The 24,550-nt window shown below is 46.5% G+C and overlaps 1 protein-coding gene across 2 annotated transcripts in view; it reads right to left on the minus strand.

Moving 5' to 3' along the window:
• Nucleotides 1-24,550, minus strand: part of RBPMS2 (RNA binding protein, mRNA processing factor 2) — a 41,020-nt gene that overhangs the window by 15,673 nt on the left and 797 nt on the right. For both annotated transcript variants that reach the window (XR_007243253.1, XM_048481922.1), the window contains exon 2: nucleotides 2,203-2,280. Coding sequence is in view for 1 of the 2 variants with exons in the window: in XM_048481922.1 (XP_048337879.1) it covers nucleotides 2,203-2,280 (78 nt within the window). In the remaining variant the exon portion in view is untranslated. The remainder of the gene's footprint in view (nucleotides 1-2,202; nucleotides 2,281-24,550) is intronic.

Consider the following 24,550-nt stretch of genomic DNA (forward strand, 5'->3'; position numbering starts at 1 on the left):
TGAATGGCACACGAGGAAGCCAGAAATAGTTTTGTAGCCCGGCAGAGCGGGCAGGGCAAACGGCACTTGCTGCGTCAACAACGCTGTCCCGTTGTTCACCTGCTCCCATGCCATGGAACAACAATGACTCTTGCCCGTCCTAGCGGAGACCCTCTTGGTGGTGGACACCTGGCTGCCCACCCAACTCCATTCAGTCACACGGGAGAGTTCGGCAAGGTAGTTAAGCCAACCTCAGCTGCCTCAATTGCAAGATCCGAAGCTTATCATTCAAGGGAATGGCGTTACGGCGTGAGGAACCGGAAGTAGGGAAGCTGATAAGACTCCTCTGTGTTCCTCACACCTACACATCTTCAGGGCTCTCATTGTGCGTTCCTGCACTGCAGGGGGTTGGACTTGATGACCCTTGGGGGTCTCTTCCAACTCTATGATTCTACCCGGGGAACAGGATTTTCTCAGTTGTGGCACCAAAATTATGGAGCTCACTCCTCATGGAGATTTCTTTGTCCCCTCTATCTTTATCTTTATTAACCTTTAATAGGCATAGATAGATCAGGATTTACACAGACACATTCTGCAGTCTCAAGTATAGTTCAGTAGCAAGGAAATCGTCCACATAACTTGACAGTTGACTTCGAGGGATTCAAATCACTTCAGATTTTTTTTTAAAGAAATAGCCAGAGCAAATGACAGTAAATACCCCTACACATCAATGTAAAAATACAATCTAATATAAATTTGCAATAAAAATAGATCTGTTTAGCAAGATAAAAGCAAAATAATACAGCAATAGGTATCCTGCCATGCCGAATATTAGACAGATTGGAGAAGATACCTATCTTTTATAAGAAGTTCTACGTTTGTTTTATGTATCATATTTGATATTTAAAATTTGATTCTGTGCCAAATAATAATGAACCAATTTGGTTTAGTTACTGGTATAATATCTATTTTTTTAAAAAAATACAGTTAAAAGTAATAAAATGGGAATAAATTAGCACTTTAAAATGGTTGTCAGGTATAGAGCTACCATACGTGTTGTATGGGCATTGTAATCTCCAAGAAGAAAACGTATGGCAACAGTAGGGTTAGAAATTTTCCTCGCCACTAATAAAGGGTGGATTAATCTGAGACGCGCATCTGTCCCCTCTATCAACGTCGTTCACCAGCGGGGGAAGACTTTTTCTGTTTTGGTGGGTTTTCCGGGCTGTGTGGCCGTGGTCTGAACCAGAGCCAGTTGAATCCGGCCGTGAAAGCCTTCGACATTACATTTTTCTGTTTTGTGCTCCCCCACCCGGCCTTCCTTTTTGTTTACGCACAACTTTTAAAAAGTTATACACAGCGTTAATGCCTTTCCTTTTTGGCTGCCTTGTGTGTGCGTTAAGCACTGTCGAAGTCGCTTCTAACTGACGGAGACCCAGTTATGACCTCCAAAACATGCAGCGGTCAACAGCCTTGCAAACGGAGGGTCATGGGTTCCTTAATCTCGTGTTGGGTTTTCTTCTTTTCTCTATGGCCTTTGGCTCTTCCTAGCATTATTATGGCTAGCGTTATTTTGCTGACTTGGGGTCTGAGTTGGGTGGAAAGGCAGCATTAAGATATTTCCAATAAATATATAACATAACATAAGCTTTTGTTGGCATAATCAGACAACAAATATAAAATACGACATTAATAGGAGCGAAGACCAAAAAGAACCATAATACGTACATGCTGTTAAATACTCTCAACTCTCTCCAGAATAACATAACAACCTCTCACAAAAACCAGAATCAGGGCAGTTCAACAGTAGAGATAATCTAACCATATCTGGTAACTCAGATTGAACAAGAGGGTACATACTAATATATTTGGATCTGCAGCGCAAATCTGCTGCAGCGCAGAAGCTGTTGGGCCAATGTTTCAACCACCTTTGGATGTGCAGCTGCATAATAAATATAAAATTAACCTAGAACTAGTACGGCCGTCGTTTCTCGTTTTTGAAAGAGGAATGCTATTCAGGGCAGAAGAAAGCCCAGATGCTAAGATTCCAGCTGCAATCATAAGTGTTGGTTCTAAATGGATCTGCTTCCTCGTATATATACAGGACGGCACTGTTAAGAGGCACACATTCCTTAATTTATTTTAAATGGTTTTACGTCCCCCATTAGGGACTTTAAGGCGGACACATTTGGCTGAGCCTGATTCTCCGTCGCTAATACTCACCTTGAACGGCCGAAAAAGCAGGTAGAGCTCTCTGGGTTTGATATCTACAGGAAGGCCGCTGACAAAGAGTGTCCGTACCTAGGAGAGACGTGACAACACTCAGTGGATTCAGAGAACAGTGAACTGGGTCGCAGCACGAGATTCTTCAGGGCACCCAGAATTGTCTTGGGGAGGGTCAGCATTCTGAAAAGGGGAGGGGGCATCTTTCTTTCCTCCAGCCGTGAAGCTCAGGGCAAACATCTAGAACCCTTGAAGGCCTCACTGACCAACTCTTGAGCCTTCAAGATCACCGATACCCACCAAGTATTTTTAAAAAGCAGGTAGGGTTAGTACCAGTGGTGGGGTTCAAATAATTTTAACAACTGGCTCCAGTGGTGGGATTCAAATAATGTAACAAACTGGTTGTTTACAAGCACCACTTTAACAACCGGTTCTGCCAAAGTGGTGCGAACCGGCTGAATCCCACCACTGGTTAGTCCCTTTGTCCAGAAATGTGCACAGATTAATGAAGACCATGTAGGTGACCTCTAGTGATGCTTTAGAAACCTTCTTTGCTCTCGTTCTTTCCCTACTATTCTAACACTTGGGAATCACTTGAGATCTTTTTCACGCAAGGAAACTATATAGCCCTTCCTTCAAATTTACTGATAATACTAAGCCCAGTCGCTTCCTCAGCACCAAATATGGGAACAGCACCCTTGAATGGATGAAAGTGTCTTCCAGGGAGCAAGAACCAACTTTGACCTATTTCAGGCAGTATTGCCTACTCTGACTGACAGCAGATCTGCAGGTCTTTCACGTCCCCTGCTCCACAGGTTTCTTGACTGGAGATCACTGGGATTGAGCCTGGGACCTTCTGGGTGCAAAACGAATGTTCTACCACTGAGCCACCTCCCCCTCCCAAACTAAAGAACATAGCTGGACACAGATTCGCACCTTCAGGATCAAGAGGCATCCCTCCTCAAGGACATCACTACAATTCCTCCTCAAGTATGGTTGGAGGACGTATCCTGTAGCTGCCTTTCTGAAACTGATTTATATATTTATACCCCAATTTTCACTCCAATGGACGGCCAAAGATGCTTATATCGTTCTCCTTTCCTACAGTCATCTGCAGTAGCTAACCCAAGGGTCTGCAACCTGCGGCTCTCCAGATGTTTATGGACTACAATTGTAGTCCATGAACATCTGGAGTACCATAGGATATCCACTCCTGCCATAGCAGAACTTAGGTTAGTACCAATTGGCCATGCTGGCAGGGGCTGCTGGGATTTGTAGTCCATGAACATCTGGAGAGCCGCAGGTTGCAGACCCCTGAACTAACTCATCAGGTAGGCCAGTGGTGGCAAACCTTTGGCACTCCAGATGTTATGAACTACAATTCCCATCAGCCCCTGCCAGCATGGCCAATTGGCCATGCTGGCAGGGGCTGATAGAATTGTAGTCCATAACATCTGGAGTGCCAAAGGTTCGCCACCATGGAGGTAGGCTATGCTGAGTGAGAGTGACATGCCCAAGAGAACCTAGCAAGCTTCAACAGCAAGAGTGGGTTTGGACCTGGGTCTCTCAGCTCCTGGTCCAATGCTCTAACCACTACACCATGCTGATGAAGCAGGCTTAGGGCTGCCAATGCTTGAACAGAAGACCTCCAGAGGGATGCTTGTTTGCAGTCACCCGAGAAACAGGCGATGGAAGAGTAGCTGAACGGCTATAGAGTGGAACAAACCAAGAGGGCACGCCAACGCTCAAAGCAGTGCTCAGTACTGAGGCCCAGTTGGCCAATCTGTAGTTGGCAGATTCTGCGTGTCTTGGCTCAGAGAAGCCAAGGGCAACTTCCTGACCGTATTCCTTCCCTAGTGCCATGGAAGGAGCACGGCAACAAGCGCAACCAAGTTTGCCCAGCAGAGATTGTTTTGCCAAAACATCTAGCCTCGAAACAAGAGGACAGCTCAGCCGAGGTGTTCCTGGACACGCCGAGCCAGGCCTTTGCTGCTGCGTTTGTTTTTTTCCTTTTTCCCGGAGCAGGCTGATCTCAGAATACGCGGGGATAAAATGTGCAGCTTCGCGGAGCCTCCTGTGACAGCCTGAAGGAATGCCCGGCTCCGGTGACGAGAAAACTTTAGCAACACCGCAGGACTTATAAGGCCGCGGAGAAAGATCAAGCGGTAACACCAAAAGGAAACAAAAGTTATAGGAAGGAGGGAATTGTTTGGAAGGTGCTAAGCCGGCTACGGGTGGGAGACTGCTGAACAGCTAGGAACAGAGAGCTGATCGGCCTCTTTAAAGCCTGCACCTTACTGGTACCTGTCCAGCGGGAGGTTAGAAAGGTGAGATGCAGAAATAGAGGCTCAAGAATGCAAAGACCCAGCTGAGCAATTTGGAGGGAGCAGAACTTTCCAGGTATTTCAGCGCAGGTGTTCTGTGCCACACCCAAAGAGGAGATATTTCAACATCCAGGAATTTGAGGCTCGGTGAACATCTGACATCGACTAGCCAGAATCCTTGATGGACACCTGAATCCACACCTGAAGTTCTAACCCCTCTTCTAGAGTAAACCTCTGGATCCTAGCACCAGGAGGCCACATTAGGGGAAGGCATCCTCTACGTCCAGTTGCTGGACATCCAGAGGAACCGACTGACCACTGCGTGAGACGTGATGCTGGACTAGGTGGACCGCTGGTTTCACACAGCAGGGTTCTCATGTCCTCGGAACAAAAACTCTTATACAAAAGTACTCAAACCCATACAGGGGTAGCCGTCCAATTGGCCATGCTGGCAAGGGCTGATGGGAATTGTAGTCCATGAACATCTGGAGCGCCACACGATGGCCACCCCTGCCATAGGAGAACTCAGGTTCACTCATGATAAATACCGCTGTCTTTTTCCCTGCACCAAGATGCCTATCCAATGTCTGTTTGCCTGAGTAGAATAAAGCCTGCCTTGCAGTCCAGGACCCACCTGGGAACAGGAGAAGTGGACTCCTGGTGACTTTGGACCAACAGACCCACAAAAGAAGCCACCACCCCCATCTGTAGGGAGGGCTGCGATCGCTGACAGTTTACTAGCCTCTTTGGGTAGAGCAAGTATAACCCCCATGCTCAGAATGGGTTGACCCAGAAAGGGGTGGAGACTCAAAGCAGCAGAAGGCTGCAGAGCTCATGTAGTTTGGAGGAGACAAGGCTACCAGACTTGGGTTTTGTTATGTTTGTAATGGGTGAGAGTTCTCCTGGAAACCTTCACCATGTTGAATCCTGTTCATCAAGCCCTTGGAGTCTTCAGGAGCCGACCCACTTGCAAAGAAGAATTGGACTTAGCAGTATCAGTAGACTGTAAATAGAAGGACTTGAAAATGCAACCTGAACAGGACCTTGAAGTGTGATGTTAAATGTTGATGTGATATGTTATATGTGTCGAGAAAGTAAACCATTTTGTTTTTTTTAAAATTTGTTGTTGCAAACTCATTCCAAGTTCTGCCCCACAGAACCCACAGACAGAGGATACACAAGCACATCCAGACTACAAATTATGCTCTTCTCCCCTTGGTTTTTCATGACCGCTGTGCCAACGTACGTCGGCCTTTGTGAACGGAGATGGAGAAGTCCACCTACAGCAGCAGGGGGCAGGTGAACGCCCCTGTTTTAAAGGCGGGGTTTTTTACATCCTCCACAGCTACTGGGAGATGTCAACTCTTGATAAGTGGGTCCAAGAATGCTCCTCTGTGGACTGAATAGGAACAGCACTGAAATTCAGCAAGTATATCTAGTTGCCACAGGTTATCACTCATGGATGCTCCTAAGAGCTCCACGTTAACACTTATCCCACCAAGGGTCTGCAACCTGCGGCTCTCCAGATGTTCATGGACTACAATTCCCAACAGCCCCTGCCATGCTGGCAGGGGCGAGTAAAGTATGAATCCATAATTTATCTAATAGAGCTCTAAGTTGTAGACCCCATCCCACAGATACCTCCTTACCAAGAACAAGCCATCTACAGAGTGTCCAGAATCCCAGCACTGTGGTTCATACTGAGAATGGTCACCTGGAGATTCAGGAAGGATCTTTCTTATCAAACTTTATTTCAGTTCACACACACCCTGGCGTTCTCCACAACAGCGTCCCGAAGAACCTTAAACCACTAGCTCAGGGGTAGGGAACCTGCGGCTCTCCAGATGTTCAGGAACTACAATTCCCATCAGCCCCTACCAGCATGGCCAATTGGCCATGCTGACAGAGGCTGATGGGAATTGTAGTTCCTGAACATCTGGAGAGCCGCAGGTTCCCTACCCCTGCACTAGCTCCTCCATTGGATCCTAACAATAAGCCTGCAAGGTAGGCTAAGGTGAGAAGGCAGGCGTCCCCGGGCAAACTGGGGCTTTAGACTTGGGTCTCCCAGATCCTAGCCCGACACACTAACCACTATACAACACTTGGTTAAAAAAAAACTGGAGGTGTCAGGGTTTGAACCCGGGAACTTCTGTGTGCAAAGCAAATGCTCTTCTGTTGATATGTCAGAGTACATATCAGAGTACATATCAGAGTCCCCTAGCAGCAATGGCGTAGTGGTTAAGAGCAGAAGTACTCTAATCTGGAGGAACCGGGTTTGATTCCCTGCTCTGCCGCTTGAGCTCTGGAGGTTTATCTGGGGAACTAGATTAGCTTGTGCACTCCAACACACACCAGCTGGGTGACCTTGGGCTAGTCACAGTTCTTCGGAGCTCTCTCAGCCCCACCTACCTCACAGGGTGTTTGTTGTGTGGGGGGGGGAAGGGAAAGGAGATTGTAAGCCCCTTTGAGTCTCCTTACAGAAGAGAAAGGGGGGATATAAATCCAACTCTTCTTCTTCTTCCCTACCTTGTTTGCAACACTGTTCAGTCGCCCACCCTGCCAGCTGGTGCCAGGGGAGCCAGGCAGCCAGGTTTGAAAGACATTTTAACTTGTCCTGGGTACCAGCCCCAGACTGAGTGGGTGCTCTTCCTCCAGAACCCTCAAACACCCTAGCGGCTTGCAGGGGGCCCCACAGCCGAGCACTAGATATCGGAGGAGCATGTTTGTTTTGCAAGGCGGCGCCTTTTATGGGCGCTTCTGCCAAAGCTCAGAAGGAATCCAGCTGCAAAGAGTTCGGGAGGAGGAGGCGGCGGGCTTCCCCCGCCACTGAGTGGAAAATAAAAAGCACAGAGTCATTTAAACATTTCCTCCTCTTGAAAGGAAAAGGGCCGTTCTAACATCGGTGCTTGGACACTCCGGCTGGAGCGGAAGTGCGGGCTCTGAGCTATCGGGGAAAGCGTTCTGGTGTCTTGCAGGATGCATACGGGCCGACATGCCCCATGACAGGGCTGGTTTCAAGGCCAGAAATCCAAGTGTCACGTCAAAAAGGACCTCCCAAAACGACGCTCTGAATAAGGAACGGTCACCTGCCTTCTGAAACCAAAGACAGATCTTAAAGAACATAAGAACATAAGAACAAGCCAGCCGGATCAGACCAGAGTCCATCTAGTCCAGCTCTCTGCTACTCGCAGTGGCCCACCAGGTGCCTTTGGGAGCTCACAGGCAGGAGGTGAAAGCAATGGCCATCTGCTGCTGCTGCTCCCGAGCACCTGGTCTGCTAAGGCATTTGCAATCTCAGATCAAAGAGGATCAAGATTGGTAGCCATAAATCGACTTCTCCTCCATCAATCTGTCCAAGCCCCTTTTAAAGCTATCCAGGTTAGTGGCCATCACCACCTCCTGTGGCAGCATATTCCAAACACCAATCACACGTTGCGTGAAGAAGTGTTTCCTTTTATTAGTCCTAATTCTTCCCCCCAGCATTTTCAATGAATGCCCCCTGGTTCTAGTATTGTGAGAAAGAGAGAAAAATTTCTCTCTGTCAACATTTTCTACCCCATGCATAATTTTATAGACTTCAATCATATCCCCCCTCAGACGTCTCCTCTCCAAACTAAAGAGTCCCAAACGCTGCAGCCTCTCCTCATAAGGAAGGTGCTCCAGTCCCTCAATCATCCTCGTTGCCCTTCTCTACACTTTTTCTATCTCTTCAATATCCTTTTTGAGATGTGGCGACCAGAACTGAAAATGAAGTGTTATCCAGCCCACATGATTACCAAGTATGACAGCCCAGACGAACTTACAATCCAATCCACTACTTTTTTGGCAATAAGAGGTGGCAAAAAAGAATGAAGAAATGCACAGGAATCAGGGTGGACGTGCAGGAAAATGGCAGCTGCGAAGGAAAAGATAAGAACAGACTGATGGAAAAGGGTGTTTGGGGTTGTTTCAACTCACTCCAAGCCCTCCACGGCTTCACCTCTGTAGAATTGCAATTGTATAATCAGCTGTGTTAACCTGCTGAAGTAAAACAAAAGCCCGGTAGCACTTCAAAAACAATATTTATCTCAATATGAGCTTTCGTGAGCCACAACAGCTCACTTCTTCAGCTACGTGATGCAGAGATCTTATTGAGAATTTCTCTTCTGGGCTATATATTAAGGTTCAGAATTTCGTTGTCGATTTCATCATGTATCTTTCAAGCGTAAATCCTCTGCGCAAGGAAAACCAGAGTACCGCGTTTCCCCGAAAATAAGACAGTGTCTTATATTAATTTTTGCTCCCAAAGATGTGCTATGTCTTATTTTCAGGGGATGTCTTATTCTTCTGTGTTCTGTTCGTCGGGCACGCTTCCAAACAAAAACTTTGCTACGTCTTACTTTCGGGAGATGCCTTATATTTCACACTTCAGCAAAACCTCTACTACGTCTTATTTTCAGGGGATGTCTTATATTTGGGGAAACAGGGTAGTTAAGAACAGCCTATTTGAAATTTCTGGGTGAACAAGACTGTAGTGAATAAGGCAAGCAAGGTTGGCCCGGATAAGTACTTAGATGGGAAATCATCACGGAATTTCAATGGCAAACCACTCTGAGTGTCTCTAGCCTTGAAAACCGTATGGGATTGCTATTTTTAATTTTAGTTATTTTAGTTATTATATTTATATTATTTTATATTTTATTACATTTCTACCCCGTCCAATTCCCTCAGCTGGGCTCAGAGCAGCTTACAATAATAAGTCAAAACCAAAATAATCTAAAACCTATGAATACCACAGAACAAATACACTGAAATTATTATGTTACATCCTAAAAACAGATACAGATGGCCACATTTAATTATCTCCAAGGCTAATAGATCAGTCTTTACTGTATATTATTCATTTATTAAAGAGAGAGGAAGCAGTCAGAGGGGTCTGATAAATTCAGACAGTGTTGGCCCTAAGATACTTCTGCAGGGCTACGGCCACTTTACTGACCTTTATGTTGAGTTGACAATTTTGGGGAGTCTTCCATCAGAACCTCTCCTTCTCTAGGTCAGCTAGTTCTGTCTCCCCCAAAGGAATCAGCAGTTGGGATCTTTGCCCTGGTATGCATGGCATCACACTCACTTGCAAATCAGTTGTTTAGATTTTTCCTACTGGCCCAAGTAATTTGGGTGGGGGGCTCCCCTCCTCAAACTTGGCTCCCCTCTGCCCCAATCAGGAGCGAGCATATAAATTGGGGGAAACAGAACCCAAGGAGATGACAACATTGTAATGAGGCATACATTAAAGCAGGAAAATTAAAAAAAACTGAGCAAGAAATTTGGAAGGAAACCCCTTGACTAAGAAGTAGTTTCCTTCCAAATTTGCTTGCTCAGAGGCAAAGCTATTTTCAAAGAACGGGGGCATCTTGATCATCCTGAGAAGAACACCCCCATATACCATGTCTCCAAGGCTGTAGCACATATATTTTAAGTCAAGGTAAGACTGCAGTAGCAAGCCTTTATTGGCATAGACAACAGTACAAAGTCAAGATAAGACGCTGCATGAAGGATTGGACTTCTAAAGACCGCTCGTCCGTTCTAGGACTTTGCAACCCTCTGCCCAAGGAGAGCAAAACCCTTCGTGTTCTCCATATATAGTCATCGTTTGCAGGAATGCCAGGGAAGAGAGGTGAGGAGGGGGAGAGATGGTGAACGTTTGATTGCATAATGCACAGTGCCTGTTACCGAACTGCCCCTGCTAAAACCAAGACGTCTTTGCCCTCTCGGTTAGGATGCTAGATTCCACCTCAGTGTGGATGAGAGGGTAAATCGTATCTCTAGCATGAAGGGCTGTTTGGCAGGTACCCATCTGGGGGTCAATGCCCAAATTATCCCTGCTCCAAAAGCAAAAGAGGAAAAACCAATGCGCAAGGCTTCACTTTTCAGGAATGCCTACGATTCATAAAAGCTTGACACTAAGAGAGGCGGAACTGAAGCCTTCCGCTCGCCACAATGCTACAATCCATTTCCAAATCGGCAGCCAGCGTGGTGTAGCGCTTAAAAGCAGGTGGGTTGTAATCTGGAGAACCAGGTTTGATTCCCCACTCCTCTCCCGGAGTGACAGAGGCTTATCTGGTGAACCAGATGTGTTCCCACACTCCTACATTCCTGCTGGGTGACCTTGGGCTAGTCACAGTTCTTTGGAACTCTCTCAGCCCCACCTACCTCAAAAGGTGTCTGTTGTGGGAAGAGGAAGGGAGAGGAGCTTGTAAGCCACCTTGAGTCTCCTTACAGGGGACAAAGGTGGGGTATAAATCCAAACTCCTCCTCTTCTTATAGTGTTAAGACATAGGTGTCAAACTCGTGGCTCTCCAGTCCATAACATCTGGAGGGCCGCGAGTTTGACACCTGTGTGTTATGAGATAGGAGTCCAGGGACATTTGGAAGACTACACAAACTCACGTTGAATAAATTTAGTATTTCAAGATGCCACTGTACTCCGGTTTCGTAACGCTGCTACAGATTAGCATGGGAACGATTACAAAGCACAGGGAAGTAGACCGATCCATTTGGATGGAAACTTCCTTGATTCTGGTGGACAAACCTATAACTATCTTGCCAAGATGCCTTTATTCAAGCCAGGGCTGACGAGGCAGCCAAGTTTCGCACGTGAGCACGGTAGCCCGGGCCAAACTGGAAGAAGAGTCTGGTTTTTCTCACCTGCTCCGTTTCAGAAAGAGAACACTCTCTGCTTCAGATGCAAACAGGGGAGGGGCTATCATTTCCTCCCCGCATCTGACATTCAGAGGTTCTACAGAAGCAACAAGCTTGCGAGGTAGCCAGTTCAGTTATGGAAACTCCCGCGGATCAAAGGGAAGTTAAAATTCAGCTGCCACCGAGACTGTGCTGTGATATCAAGGCTCGCTCACGCACATTATGTGAAGATACATGAATGCCCAACAAGAAGGTAAATTGGCACATCGCCTGCCATGGCGATGGTTGCTCGGAATGCATTAGGTTGAAACAAGTTCCACTAGCTAGCTCCGTGGTAAAATTAAAAAAAAAATAAGAATCCACAGGAAAGTCATTCAAGTTTAGTTTCTTACTCAGCATTTTGCAGGAAGTGCTCAAGAAAAATACCGACTGGTTGCCCAAAGTCATTTTAGCCTAAATCTAACTGTTACTAGCTCTCAAGCTTCCCGTTTCTTTCTTTCTTTTTTTTTTTAAGCAAATGAAGATACTCTGGTCCAGGACGCCTAAGAAATACCAAAACAATTGTCGCAAAAACGTTTCCAAACACGAAAACATTTTAGATCAGGCCCACAAGGTAATCTGAACAGAATTACTGCATGAGTTAACATGCGGCAAAATAAAGGGCGTTAACTATTTCTGCCGCTTGCTTCTGGACCAGCTTTGTGGTTACCAAAAAGAGTGTCATGTGACTAGGGAAACCAATCCCTGCTCGAGGCAGAAAACTCACTGGAGGATCCTAGACCAGTGACCATCTCTTAGTCTAGCCCAGGGGTCTGCAACCTGCGGCTCTCCAGATGGCCAATTGGTCATGTTGGCAGGGGCTGATGGGAATTGTAGTCCATGAACATCAGGAGAGCCGCAGGTTGCAGACCCCTGGGCTAGACTAAGAGATGGGCTAGACTAAGAGATGGCCTCCAATTGGCCATGTTGGCAGGGGCTGATGGGAATTGTAGTCCATGAACATCTGGAGAGCCGCAGGTTGAAGTTCCCTGGTCTAGCCCCCCTCACAGGAATGTTGTGATGATACAGTGGAAGGGAAGAGAAATGGGAATGGGCAGGTGTACACCACTCTGAACCACCTGAAAGTTAAAAAAAAGTTTAACTGCTCTTTTAGGAACAAGATTAGGAACAAGATCCACCAGACCACGGCCACACAGCCTGGAAAACCCCCCAGAACCAGTAGAATCCGGCCGGGAAAGCCTTCAACAATACATTTAACTGCTCTTGTTCCAAGTCATTGCTGCTTCATAGTTAATTTCACAGAACCAAGACAGCACAGATTCTGCCTAAAAGTAGATGCAACATCTTAGATAATAACCTCACTGTACTCTGAGCCCTGTGCAGCTAGGGCAGGATATAAATTTGAATTAGTAATAGTAATAATAATAATGTGGTAGAGAAAAAACATGTTTGGATCATAGATGCTGCTGTGCCAGTTGACAGCAGGGTAGAGGACAAAGAGCTGGAAAAGATCACAAAATACAAGGACCTACAAATTGAAGTTGAACGATTGTGGCAAAAAAGAACAACAGTAATCCCACTAGTAGTCGATGCTCTAGGAGGAATCCCAAGAAATCTTGAAAAACATCTGGAAAGCCTAAACTTGGACAGAACATCAGTCCACATGCTGCAGAAATCAGCACTTCTAGGAACTGCACATATTCTACGCAAATACCTCTAATATCCTAGGTCCTTGGGAAGGACTCGAAATTCAGAGATGAATTCCAGACGCTTGTGCTGTGTTGTTATGTGTATAATAATAATAATAATAATAATAATAATAATAATAATAATAATAATAATAATAATAATAATGATAGTGATAATAATAATGATAGTGATAATAATGATAATAATAATAGGGCCAAGCTACATGATGCACCTGAAACATGTTGGGTCATAGATACATGACCAGATTTGAGGTCAGTCACGTGCCGGGGAAACTCACCTTAAAGCACGCTCTTGCTCAGCACTGAAAGAAAATGTTGCAAAGGAAGGAGGAACTTCCAGTTTCTCTTCCATTCTACTTTCGCCAGCAGAAATAGCACCACAGAAAAGGGAGCTGTCCCTTTTCTTGTTCCACAAACCCTAGGATATACGGTGCCAAAGACATTAGCTCACAAGCCCTTTTTGCTGGCAGAAGGGAGTGGAAGGGAAACCGGATGCTTTTTCTCTGCCTGGCAGCACCAAAGGAACAGGTACTTGTTCAGGTAAGTTTCCCCAATGTGAATTCAGTTGTGTACCTTTGACATGACACATGTAGAAGAAGAAGGAGAAGAGTTTGGATTTATACCCCACCTTTCTCTCCTGTAAGGAGACTCTAGGTGGCTTACAAGCTCCTTTCCCTTCCTCTCCCCACAGCGGACACCTTGTGAGGTAGGCGGGGATGAGAGAGCTCCAAAGAACGGTGACTAGCCCAAGGTAACCAGGCAGGAATGTAGGAGCGTGGAAACACATCTGGTTCGCCAGATAAGCCTCTGTCACTCCGGGAGAGGAGTGGGGAATCAAACCTGGTTCTCCAGATTAAAATCCACCTGCTCTTAACCACTACACCACGGTGGCTGTCAGACATATCATGGCTTCCAACTGTATGTTATTCAGTAGCATAGTTCTAACACTGAGTTGTCCCCCTTAGAAAATCTAGAAGGCACCAAGGAAATGCCTCAGTTGGGAGGTAGCCCTCAAAATCCAGAAACAAGAGTTCTGGGAAGTATGCATTTGGAAATGGAATATTTCTGTACCAGATTGCTGAGGATGGTCACTACCTCTTTCAGTCTGGGTTCGTCTGCAAGTACACTATAAAAAAACACAGGCAGCAGTACCTAAAATTCCCAGCACATAATAAGCCAACTATTTCACATTTTAGTAAATCATGCCTATTGCAGCTGAGTTCACCTTTTAGCCATCAACAATGAATTCTGTTTCTATAGATGGCAATCATTAGCTCACAGGAAGGAAACAATACCAGCATGGCTTACAGGGTCATTAAAAATACTGAGGAATAGTATAAGCTTAGACTACAACTGAAGAAACTGGTTCGAATCCCTACTCAGTCGTGAAGCTCACCTTAGGACTACCGCGCAGGGCTGTTGTGAGGATGACAGAGGGAAGAAGCCCTGAACTTCAATGGAGGAGGAGGAGGAGGAAGAAGAGTTGGATTTATACCCCACCTTTCTCTTCTGTAAGGAAACTCAAAGGGGCTTACAATCTCCTTTCCCTTCCTCTCCCCACAACAGGCACCTTGTGAGGTGGGTGGGGCTGAGAGAGCTCCAAAGAACTGTGTCTAGCCCAAGGTCACCCAGCTGGCATGTATTGGAGTGCACAAGCTAATCTGGTTCATTAGATAAGCCTCCACAGCTCAAGTGGCAGAGCTGGGAATCAAACCCGGTTCCTCCAGATTAGAGCGCACCTGCTCTTAACCACATCACCACGCTGGCTCTCGAGCTGGAAGGCTGAGATAAAAGCATTAACAGAATGTAGGCAGTGCATAAGACGTTTCCTGTATGCCAGGTATTATTGTCAGCATCCCAAATATAGACAAAGGTAACTGGCGGTGCCATGTGGAAGCCACACCTAGCTAACAGGAACTTGCTCAGATCAGATCTTGTCAAGGTAAACTATGAGAGTCCCTTTGGAAGAGAACTGCAGGAGGACTGGGAGAGGGTTGCAGGGGGGCTTGCAAAACAAACCTTTGGTTTTCATGCTTGCCCCCCCTACCACAACAATAGAAAGCCATGGCCTTGATGGACCAGCCCAGTCCGGTCTCCTCAGATCTGGGAAGCTAACTGGGTCCAGCCCTCGTTAGCAATTGGATGGGAGACAACCAAGGAAGTCCACGGTTGCTATGAAGAGGCAGGAAGTGGCAAACGAGCTCTGAATGTCTCTGGCATTGAAAACCTTACAGGGTTGCCATAAGTCGGCCACGACTTGACAGCATTTTTACCACCAACAGTGACAAATACTCTGACTTATATGAAAAGTAAGGGATCAGGTCTCCCCCCTCCAGATTCTTACGCCTAGATCAGGGGTCTGCAACCTGCGGCTCGCCAGATGTTCATGGACTACAAATCCCATCAACCCCTGCCAGCATGGCCAATTGGCTGATGGGAATTGTAGTCCATGAACATCTGAAGAGCCGCAGGTTGCAGACCCCTGGCCTAGATGTCTGTGATGGAAAGAGTTTATTGCTGAAGCAAGGAAGTCACACAAAGAAGTCACACAAGGATGGTAAAGAGCTTTGATCCCAGGAAATGCCATTCAAATTTGACCAGTAGAATTCAAAAGCATAGATTTACCTCGTGGCAGGGAAGGTAAAAACAAAGGATTGAACATTCCACCTGGGGGGTTTGACTAGGAAGCATCTCTCTACCAGGGGCTCCCCTGGTACGATGACATTTAAAAGGAACTTATTTTGCTAAGAGAACTGTACTAAGATTTTGTCACTTGAAATAAAAGCTTAGGAAACTTAGAAAGCTGGAGTGCTGGATGGGAAAAGAATCCACAAACAAATGCCGGATTGCAAACCCCAATCCAGGGCAAGATCGTGACAATGTGTCCAACCTCCCAATACTGAAAATAATTCACTTGCTGCAAGACCCAACCTTTCAGTTGACACTTGTAGGTTGGGCCAAGGGCACCTCTGTTTTATTACTCCACCAGTAGAGGCGGCAACAGTTTACCTGGTTAATGTTTCACACCGGGGTTTGGTCCACCTGCTGCTCCCCAGGCAAAGTAATGGAATTTGCAGACCCCAGGACTATAAAGTCGGAAGCCAAGCTTGCGGTTCACCATGAGTTTGCGTTCAGGAAAGACAGGCTGCACACTGGTACTGATAAACCCTTTATTTCAGGCTCCAGTCTTTCTGGAGTTTATCGTAAAGGCTCTGGCAGGCTGGTTCCGCTCCGGTGCCCTCTGTCCACACTTGGAAGGAGACAGTGCAGATTATAAGGATGCCTTTCAGTCACACCAAGGAAGGATGTAGGTCGCCATGAAGTCCAGTTGATGGGGAGGAAAAGATGCCGTCTTTCAATCATGCAACAGGTTTGTTTAAATATAAGAGCCCCGGTTAAGAGTAACATCTTCAGAGGTGCTGTGTGGTTTCCGGGCTGCATGGCCGTGTTCTAGCAGCATTCTCTCCTGACGTTTCGCCTGCATCTGTGGCTGGCATCATCAGAGGATCTGACGCCAGCCACAGATGCAGGAGAAACGTCAGGAGAGAATGCTGCTAGAACACAGCCATACAGCCCGGAAAACACACAGCACCCCAGTGATTCGGGCCGTGAAAGCCTTCGACAATACATCTTCAGAGGTGTTTGCTATTTCTCAACTCTCTGGCTAGTAGACCCTGAAGACCGAGCAGTACCAAATGTCCACACGGTGATGCAACTGTGAATTTGCTTTGTGGCACATCCAGGGACCCAATTTCTCAATACACACCCACATTTTTATACCACCACCAGAAACGCAGGAAGTTTCTGCAGTCAACAGTAAGCCTCTCTTGACTTCCTAGCACACCTACCCAAGACAACCTGCCTTCTGCCAAATGGTTGTGGACAGTTGGGTGCTGTGTGGTTTCCGGGCTGTACGGCCGTGTTCTAGCAGCATTCTCTCCTGACGTTTCGCCTGCATCTGTAGCTGGCATCTTCAGAGGATCTGATCTGGTTGTGGACAGTGCTTTCAACTCGCAAGCAACTTATGGGGACCCCAAGGCCAGAGAGGAACAGAGGTTGTTTGCTATTACCTGCCTCCAGGTAGTAACCTTGGACTTCGTTGGTGGTCTCCCATCCAAGTACCAATCAAGGCCAGCCCTCCTTAGATCTTGAATTCTGATGAGATTGGGCTAACCTGAGCCACCCACGTTGGGGCAAGAGATGAACAGAGATGGTTTCCAATTTCCTGCCTCAGCAGAGCAACCCTGGACTTCCTTGGGGTCTCCCATCCAAGTACTAACCGGGGTTGACCCTACTTAGGCTTCCAAGATCAATTCAGAGCTGACAGGAAACACCCACCACAAATAACAACCAGTGGTGTAGGAGGTTAAGAGCTTGTGTATCTAATCTAAAGGAACCGGGTTTGATTCCCCGCTCTGCCACCTGAACTGTGGAGGCTTATCTGGGGAATTCAGATTAGCCTGTACACTCCCACACATGCCAGCTGGGTGACCTTGGGCTAGTCACAGCTTCTCGGAGCTCTCTCAGCCCCACCTACCTCACAGGGTGTTGGTTGTGAGGGGGGAAGGGCAAGGAGATTGTAAGCCCCTTTGAGTCTCCTGCAGGAGAGAAAGGAGGGGATATAAATCCAAACTCTTCTTCTTCTCATAAAAAAATTGTGGCAGCCAAATCTTCAATTCTCAACAGAAGCAAGGACTGTTCCTTGTTAGAATTTTCCATCCTTCTTCTCCCCTTCCTGAGGGAAAAGGACCTGCTTTACTTCTGCAAATTCCTCTGATGTCTTCCACAGGAATATACTAAGTTAATCACATGGTTAGAATAGATGGGTCTCCTCAGATGTCTCTATAACTGAAGCAGTCTGGGCGTTCAACCTCGCTACTTTCCACCCAGACATTGTTAGACCAAGCTCAGCTTCACCGTGACCAAGGATGGGTTTGCACCCAAGTCAGAGCGAACCATCTTCACGACGCTTGGCCAGAAACTACACCAGCGTAAGAGCTGGAAGCGATCAGATCCGATTCCCTCAACAAAATGTTCCACAGCTAAACCTTCTCAGAATATTTATAGTTTAGGCACCTAATATCATCATCATCATCGTTTATTTACGGTCATTGACCAGCAAGATCCACAAGAATTAAAATCATAAAATTTACAGATATTATAAATATACAGATTAAAACAGTTAACAAAGTGCAGATAATAGGCCTCAGGAACTCAGAACATTAGCTCAAGATAATGAGTGGAATGTCAGTCTAATAATAATAATTAATAATAAGGATTAGCTGGCAGAGCCGGTAGTGCTCTGTCGGGCCTTCCTGATTTTACTTGATATCCAGGCAAACTTGGCAACAGAATACGTTAGATTTTTATTGGTATCTGATAACAGTATTTTAACCTTTTCTTTCTTAGCCAAAGGAGAGTTTGTCTGGTCAAAGGACAGAAGCATCCAATGTATCTCATCATAGTATGAGCATTCAAATAATATATGTTCCGAGTTTTCAACACCTCCTATTTGACAACTGCAAATTCTACCCTCAGTTGGTACCTTGTTATAAATCCCGTTGGTATAGTTAGACGAAAGGGCGTTGTAACGGAGTAGGATGTAGGCTCTTCGATAGTTAAGGCACCTAATATTTATATTTTATCACAGTTCCTTTCCCAGGAATCCCACTATAGGTGTATATCCACGTATAACACCATGGCTCCTAAAAGAAGCATCAGAAGAGTCAGTCATGGAGAGTATTCTTTCCTATTCTCCGCCTCAGAAAAAGATGTTAGTACAGCTAGCTAAGGTGAAGAGGTCAAGAAAATTGCATGCTTCTGCATTAGAATACATTCCCAAACACTGCCGTTGTCAGAACCATTATTTTGTGCATTATCGAACATGGTAGCTTGCCGCAAGATGTAAAAGTATTTTGATACAAAAAGTATTTTAACTTTCAAATGAAGGGGGGGGGGGGGGTGTGGAGAGCAGGACCAGGTAGACACTAGGACCCAAGTGGAACATTCCACAACAAAAAAAATGTCCGGCACGTTGAGTTCTGTGGTGGAGGAATATACAACCCTGCTAACATCTTTTTCCGAGTCAGACTATAGTGCAGGCAGTCTCAGAGACCTTCTTGCCCCTCAGTTAGGACATCTTCCATGGCCTCTCCAGCAGTCCCAGTATACTTGAAAGAGCCGAGCATCCCTTATCTGATGGTGAGGTCATAACTCAGGCTCCTCCCCTTCCTGTCATGAGGTCACATGGTTTCCAGTTACGCCTCAAAGGGTTCTATACTACCATCTCAATGTTATCAGTGGGCTCCTGGTCTTGCAAAGCCGAGGACCACGCAAGTACAGCATCTGGTTAATCACACCCTGAATCCCTAAAAGGATTAGCATGACTCAAATTCAGGACAATAGCATTTGAAGTCTGAAGCAGTGTTAGGAAGAGGAGGAAGAAGAAGAAAAATTGGATTTATACCCCACCTTTCTCTCCTATAAGGAGACTCAAGGTAGTTTACAAGCTCCTTTCCTTTCCTCTCCCCACAACAGAGGCAGGTGGGGCTGAGAGAGTTCTGAAAAACTGTGACTAGTCCAAAGTCACCCAGCAGGAATGTAGGAGTGTGGACACGCATCTGGTTCATCAGATAAGCCTCTGCCACTCAGGTGGAGGAGTAGGGAATCAAACCTGGTTTTCCAGATTAGAATTAGGGAGAGGGTCTTCATTCCTTCCCTTCCCATGATATTCTCTTGTACCATAGGGACAGGTATATTACATGACATATATATTACCCTATTCAATACAGCTTGAGGTGGGAACAGCTCTCAGATGTTCCAGGAACTACAATTCCCATCCCAGCCTACCAGCGTAGCCAATTGGCCATGCTGACGAAAGAGATTGTAATTCCCTGGAAAACAGTTCTAATCTGAGAAGGGTAGAATAAATTGGCCCCTTGAACATCACCCCATCTTCTACCCCGGCATAAAGATCAAACTGACACAGCCACCATTGAGGGTGGCGAATTCAATTCGCTTTAGCCGGGGAGGAACCCAACTCCTAAATGACCATAGAATCTCACGGGAGAGAGGGATGGAAGGCCTCGATTAAAAAACAACAACAGTCAAGCCCTGTGCTCATTAGCACTCTCAAGTGAACCGTGTTTGGGGGTCTATTTTTGGAACAGCTTTTTTTTCTTTTTAAGGGTACTTGCCAAATCACACTGAATAAGGAAGGGTTATAGCTCAGTGGTCAGGTTTTGCACACCAAGAGTCCAACAGTTCAGCTCTTCCAATTGGAGGCAGCCTAATAACCATCACCTTTTAGAGAGGACGCTGTTATAGGTCTAGAATGATAGCCAGTAGCCTAGTCTTGCTTAATGCTGGAAGCCGTCTTGTTCCTAGCCTATGAACTGAAACCTTGAAGTTACGTTGCCCTTTAAACCCGTGTGGCAAATTGAGGAGCTATAGCTCAGGAGCGGAGACTCAGAAAGCAGTTTTATACTCAGCTACTTTGTCTATCAAGGTCAGCACTGCCTACCAAAATGGGAAAAGGGCTGGAGTCCATGCCCTACGAGGAGAGACTTAGGGAACTGGGGATGTTTAGTTTGGTGAAGAGAAGGTGACACGATAGCCATGTTTAGATATGTGAAAGGATGTTGTGTTGGTGAGGGAGCAAGCTTGTCTTCTGCTGCTCCAGAGACTAGGACCAGGAGTCATGGGTTCAAGATGAAGGAAAAGAGATTCCATCTAAACCAGCAGTTCTCAACCTGTGGGTCGCGACCCCTTTGGGGGTCGAATGACCCTTTCACAGGGGTCGCCTAAGACTCTTTGCATCGGTGTTCTCCATCTGTACAATGGATAAATGTTAGGGTTGGGGGTCACCACAACATGAGGAACTGTATTAAAGGATACAGGAAGGCATTAGGAAGGTTGAGAACCACATCCTAAACCTGAAGAAATACTTCCTGATAGTCAGGGCTGTTAGAGAGTGGAACACACTACATCAGAGTGTGGCGGAGTCTCCTTCTTTGGATGTTTTTAAACAGAGACTGGATGGCTTTGACTGTGCATTGCAGGGGGTTGGACTTGATGGCCCTTGAGGTCTCTTCCAACTCTACGATTCTGTGGTTGTACTCTGGTTGGCAGCAGCTCTCTACCGTCTCAGGTTGAAGCCATTCCCACAGCTACTACTTTCTAACTGGAGATGCCAACGGTCAAACCTGTGACCTCTCCCATACAAAAATGGTGCTTTGCAATTGGAGGGGGGGGCTGTGGGTCAGTGGAGGTGGGTCTTCCTTGCCTCTCTAGCATCTCCAACTAAAGACTTCGGCAGCTTTGGTAAGGATCCTTCTCTTCACAAGACCTTGGAGAAGAGCTGCCAGTCCAAACTGACTCAGTACAATTTTATTTATTTGTTTATTATTAATTTTTTCCATATACCGCCCTTCCCCCGAAGGGCTCTGGGCGGTGTACAACATAACATGACAATACAACCAATGGAGCACATAAGCAAAACACAAATTATAAATAAACAATATAGGCTCCAATGCACATAAATGCTGAAACTCTTAAAATACAGCGATCAATAGAGAACTGGTGGCGTCCTGCAATTAAAACTCCCATGAAAACCCTCCCCAGAAAAGGGGGGAACGGTGGGTCCCGCTGATGTCAGGGGACCCCAGATATAATAGAGAACAGAGATGCACACAGACTTGGTATTAGAGCGTCCGACTAGGACAGGGGTCTGCAACCTGCGGCTCTCCAGATGTTCATGGACTACAATTCCCATCAGCCCCTGCCACCATGGCCAATTGGAATCCAGGAAACCCAAGCTCAAATCCCTCCTCTGCCGTGGAAGCTCAATGGCTAACCTTGGGCCAGTCGGACACTCTCAACACAATCTACCTCAAAGGGTTGTTGTGAGGAAAAGTAGAGCGGAGAAGGATGTAAGCTGTTGGAGGGAAAAGCAGGGTTCAAACGAAGGAATAAAAATAAATAAATCTTCTGACCAATCCCTCATCTAGGAACTTCTATTCATTTGCAGAATGGTACTCCAAAATGCACATCAACGCTTAAAATGTCTGGCTTCTTGCATTACCACGGCTACATTCTTCACACCTTTAAGAGTGTGCGGCAGACATCAGATTTAGAAGTACTCCACCAGAGACTGAATTATGCCCAGCACTGGCCTCTTCCTTAATCTGGTTTAACGACAGCTCATTAAAGTTGCCTTAAGACACCCCCCCCCCCCCAATTTATTTTGGCTGCAGCCAACTAACATGGCTATCCCACCCAGAACTAAGCGTTAACTAACCCTGAGCAAGGTCGAGACCAACAGAAAGAATTCTCTGCTTCCTTCATTGCAATTAAAAATTATTTGGGAGGAAATATCCCTAGCACAGTCTTTCCCACAGGGTGGGCTCGGGTGGCTGTTTATTTTTTTACCACAATTTCCACAGTCCGCCAATGACTTTTACATTTCTAAAGCAAGCGTGGAATATTCAGAATTCGTTGACGCTAGTTAGGAGCGAGTGCATGACTTAATGGCATTAAGCACCACATAAGGTAGACCAGGGGTAGGGAACCTGCGGCTCTCCAGATGTTCAGGAACTACAATTCCCATCAGCCTCTGTCAGCATGGCCAATTGGCCATGCTGGTAGAAGTGATAGAGCCAATTCCTGAGGTATCTACCAAATTCCTGAATGAGCTCTATTTCCAGTGTTCTTTACAAGAATCCCACCTGATCTACAGGTATGCTGCAATTAACGTTCTGCTCAGCGCTGCCTTACTGCACCAAACTCCTCCGCGTAAATAGCAATGGCCGCCAGAAAACCACAGAACGGCATTCTGCATCGTAACCACCACAAGACCGTGTTCTGTTTCCTTTTCCTGGAGTTTTTTTATCCAACAGCGCACACATTGCAAGACCCATTAGGGGATCATGCGGCACAAGCTTGCAATGCGGCGCTCCAGTGCTAAACACGGCGTTACTCTGCAAATAATTTAGTGGCCTCCGCCCTTAATCAACCATGCGACAATTATCCCAGGAATTGATGGATCTACACGGACACTTCGCAGACAGCAACCTGATAAACTCTAGGAGCAGCGTGACATTTTTTCCTTTGGGTATACGGATAAAGTAGGTGATAGTAAAGGTGACTTCAGAAGCAAGGTGATTTCCAGGTTGCGCCAAGAGAAGCCCCACCCAATCTTATGTGCCAGAGATAAGCATGCAAGCCTCAAATTAAGTTGTTTTGACCATATTAAGATATGCAGTTCATCAGGATGGATATTGCTGCTATGTTCTTCCGCAGACTTAGGGAGATTCCAATATATGGTGGAAGAAAGGAATAGAAGAGACACCCTACGGAATAACCCCTTTCGTACAAAGGGCTTCAAGAGAGACCCCAGGGGGTGGGGGGATATGCACCAATGTTTTGAGGATTCAAGCACTGAAATTACCTAATCAAAGATCACTACCATTGCTGCATCGCACCGTGTGTCTTTAGCCAACTCAGAAGGAATCGGGACCAGAGGCGCCCGCCATTCTGCACCAATAAAGCTACACGGCCATTTTGGGGAAGGAGAACCGAGCGATCCGCTGTGGCTCAAAGGAGCTGGGGTTCGCACCGTGTTTTGAGAGCCACACGCGCAAAATGGAGGCAACACAGCCTTATATGAACGGCTTGACCTGCACTGCGCAGATATAGGGCACAAGCAAGATGCACAAAACTGCAATTTCGTCCAACGCTACACGACAATTGGCAGACTTTGTGATATTTGGAAGTCCACGCTGGTTGTTCCGTAAGAATTTTGGCCCTATTTGCAAGGAGCTGACACCACAGAGCCCAATTCAAGGGATTCTGGCTAGTAAAGTGGTTTCAAAGACACCTTAGAGAGCAATACCTGAAGAAGAGAGCTTTGGTGATTGAAAGCTGATAGCCTGAAAGCCTTGTTAGTCTCTAAGGTGCTCCGGTGTTAAGACTTAACTGGACAGAGAAAGGGCGAGTCCAGAATTCATGAGCGACCACCCCGTTGGGCTTCCTGCCTCTGCAACACTAGCCTGGAAATTTTATTCCCCAGCTCCAGCCGCATATAACAGTTCTAATACCACCAACACTGCACCACAGTCCCAATACCAAAGAAAAAATAAAGACCCTAGTGGGCGACTTGAGGTGGGAAGAATGATACTAATAGCGCTCCTTTTTTTCCCAAGGGACGTCACACCAGAGATTCCCCCAAGCTGACTGGACGCATCCACGCACTCCCCAATAGAAGATGATAGATCTTGAGCAGACACGGGGCAGTTTGCAATGCTATCACTGCCCCGGGTCCACGGCTATCCGTTGCTCACTTAAACGCGCCAGATGTTTGGATAGCAAAGCCATCAAGAAACATCCCCGGTCTTGCTAAACAAAAGCCCTTTTGGGACACCAGAAGCACTCCAAAAGAAACACCTGGCGCACCTCTCTCAAAAGGTACGGACGACTCCCCGCCCCAACCCAAGGCTTTTGCATCCTGCCCGCCCCACCACAGAAAAACTTACACCGCCATGCTGAGGGAGGTCTTTGTGGGCAAGCGCGGCCAGATTCAGCCCTCCCAAAGCCCCTTCCATCTCTTGGGCTGGGAACCTGGGTGGGTGCGAATGA

The sequence above is a fragment of the Sphaerodactylus townsendi genome, linkage group LG17, assembly GCF_021028975.2.
Source record: "Sphaerodactylus townsendi isolate TG3544 linkage group LG17, MPM_Stown_v2.3, whole genome shotgun sequence".
Taxonomy (NCBI): Eukaryota; Metazoa; Chordata; class Lepidosauria; order Squamata; family Sphaerodactylidae; genus Sphaerodactylus; species Sphaerodactylus townsendi.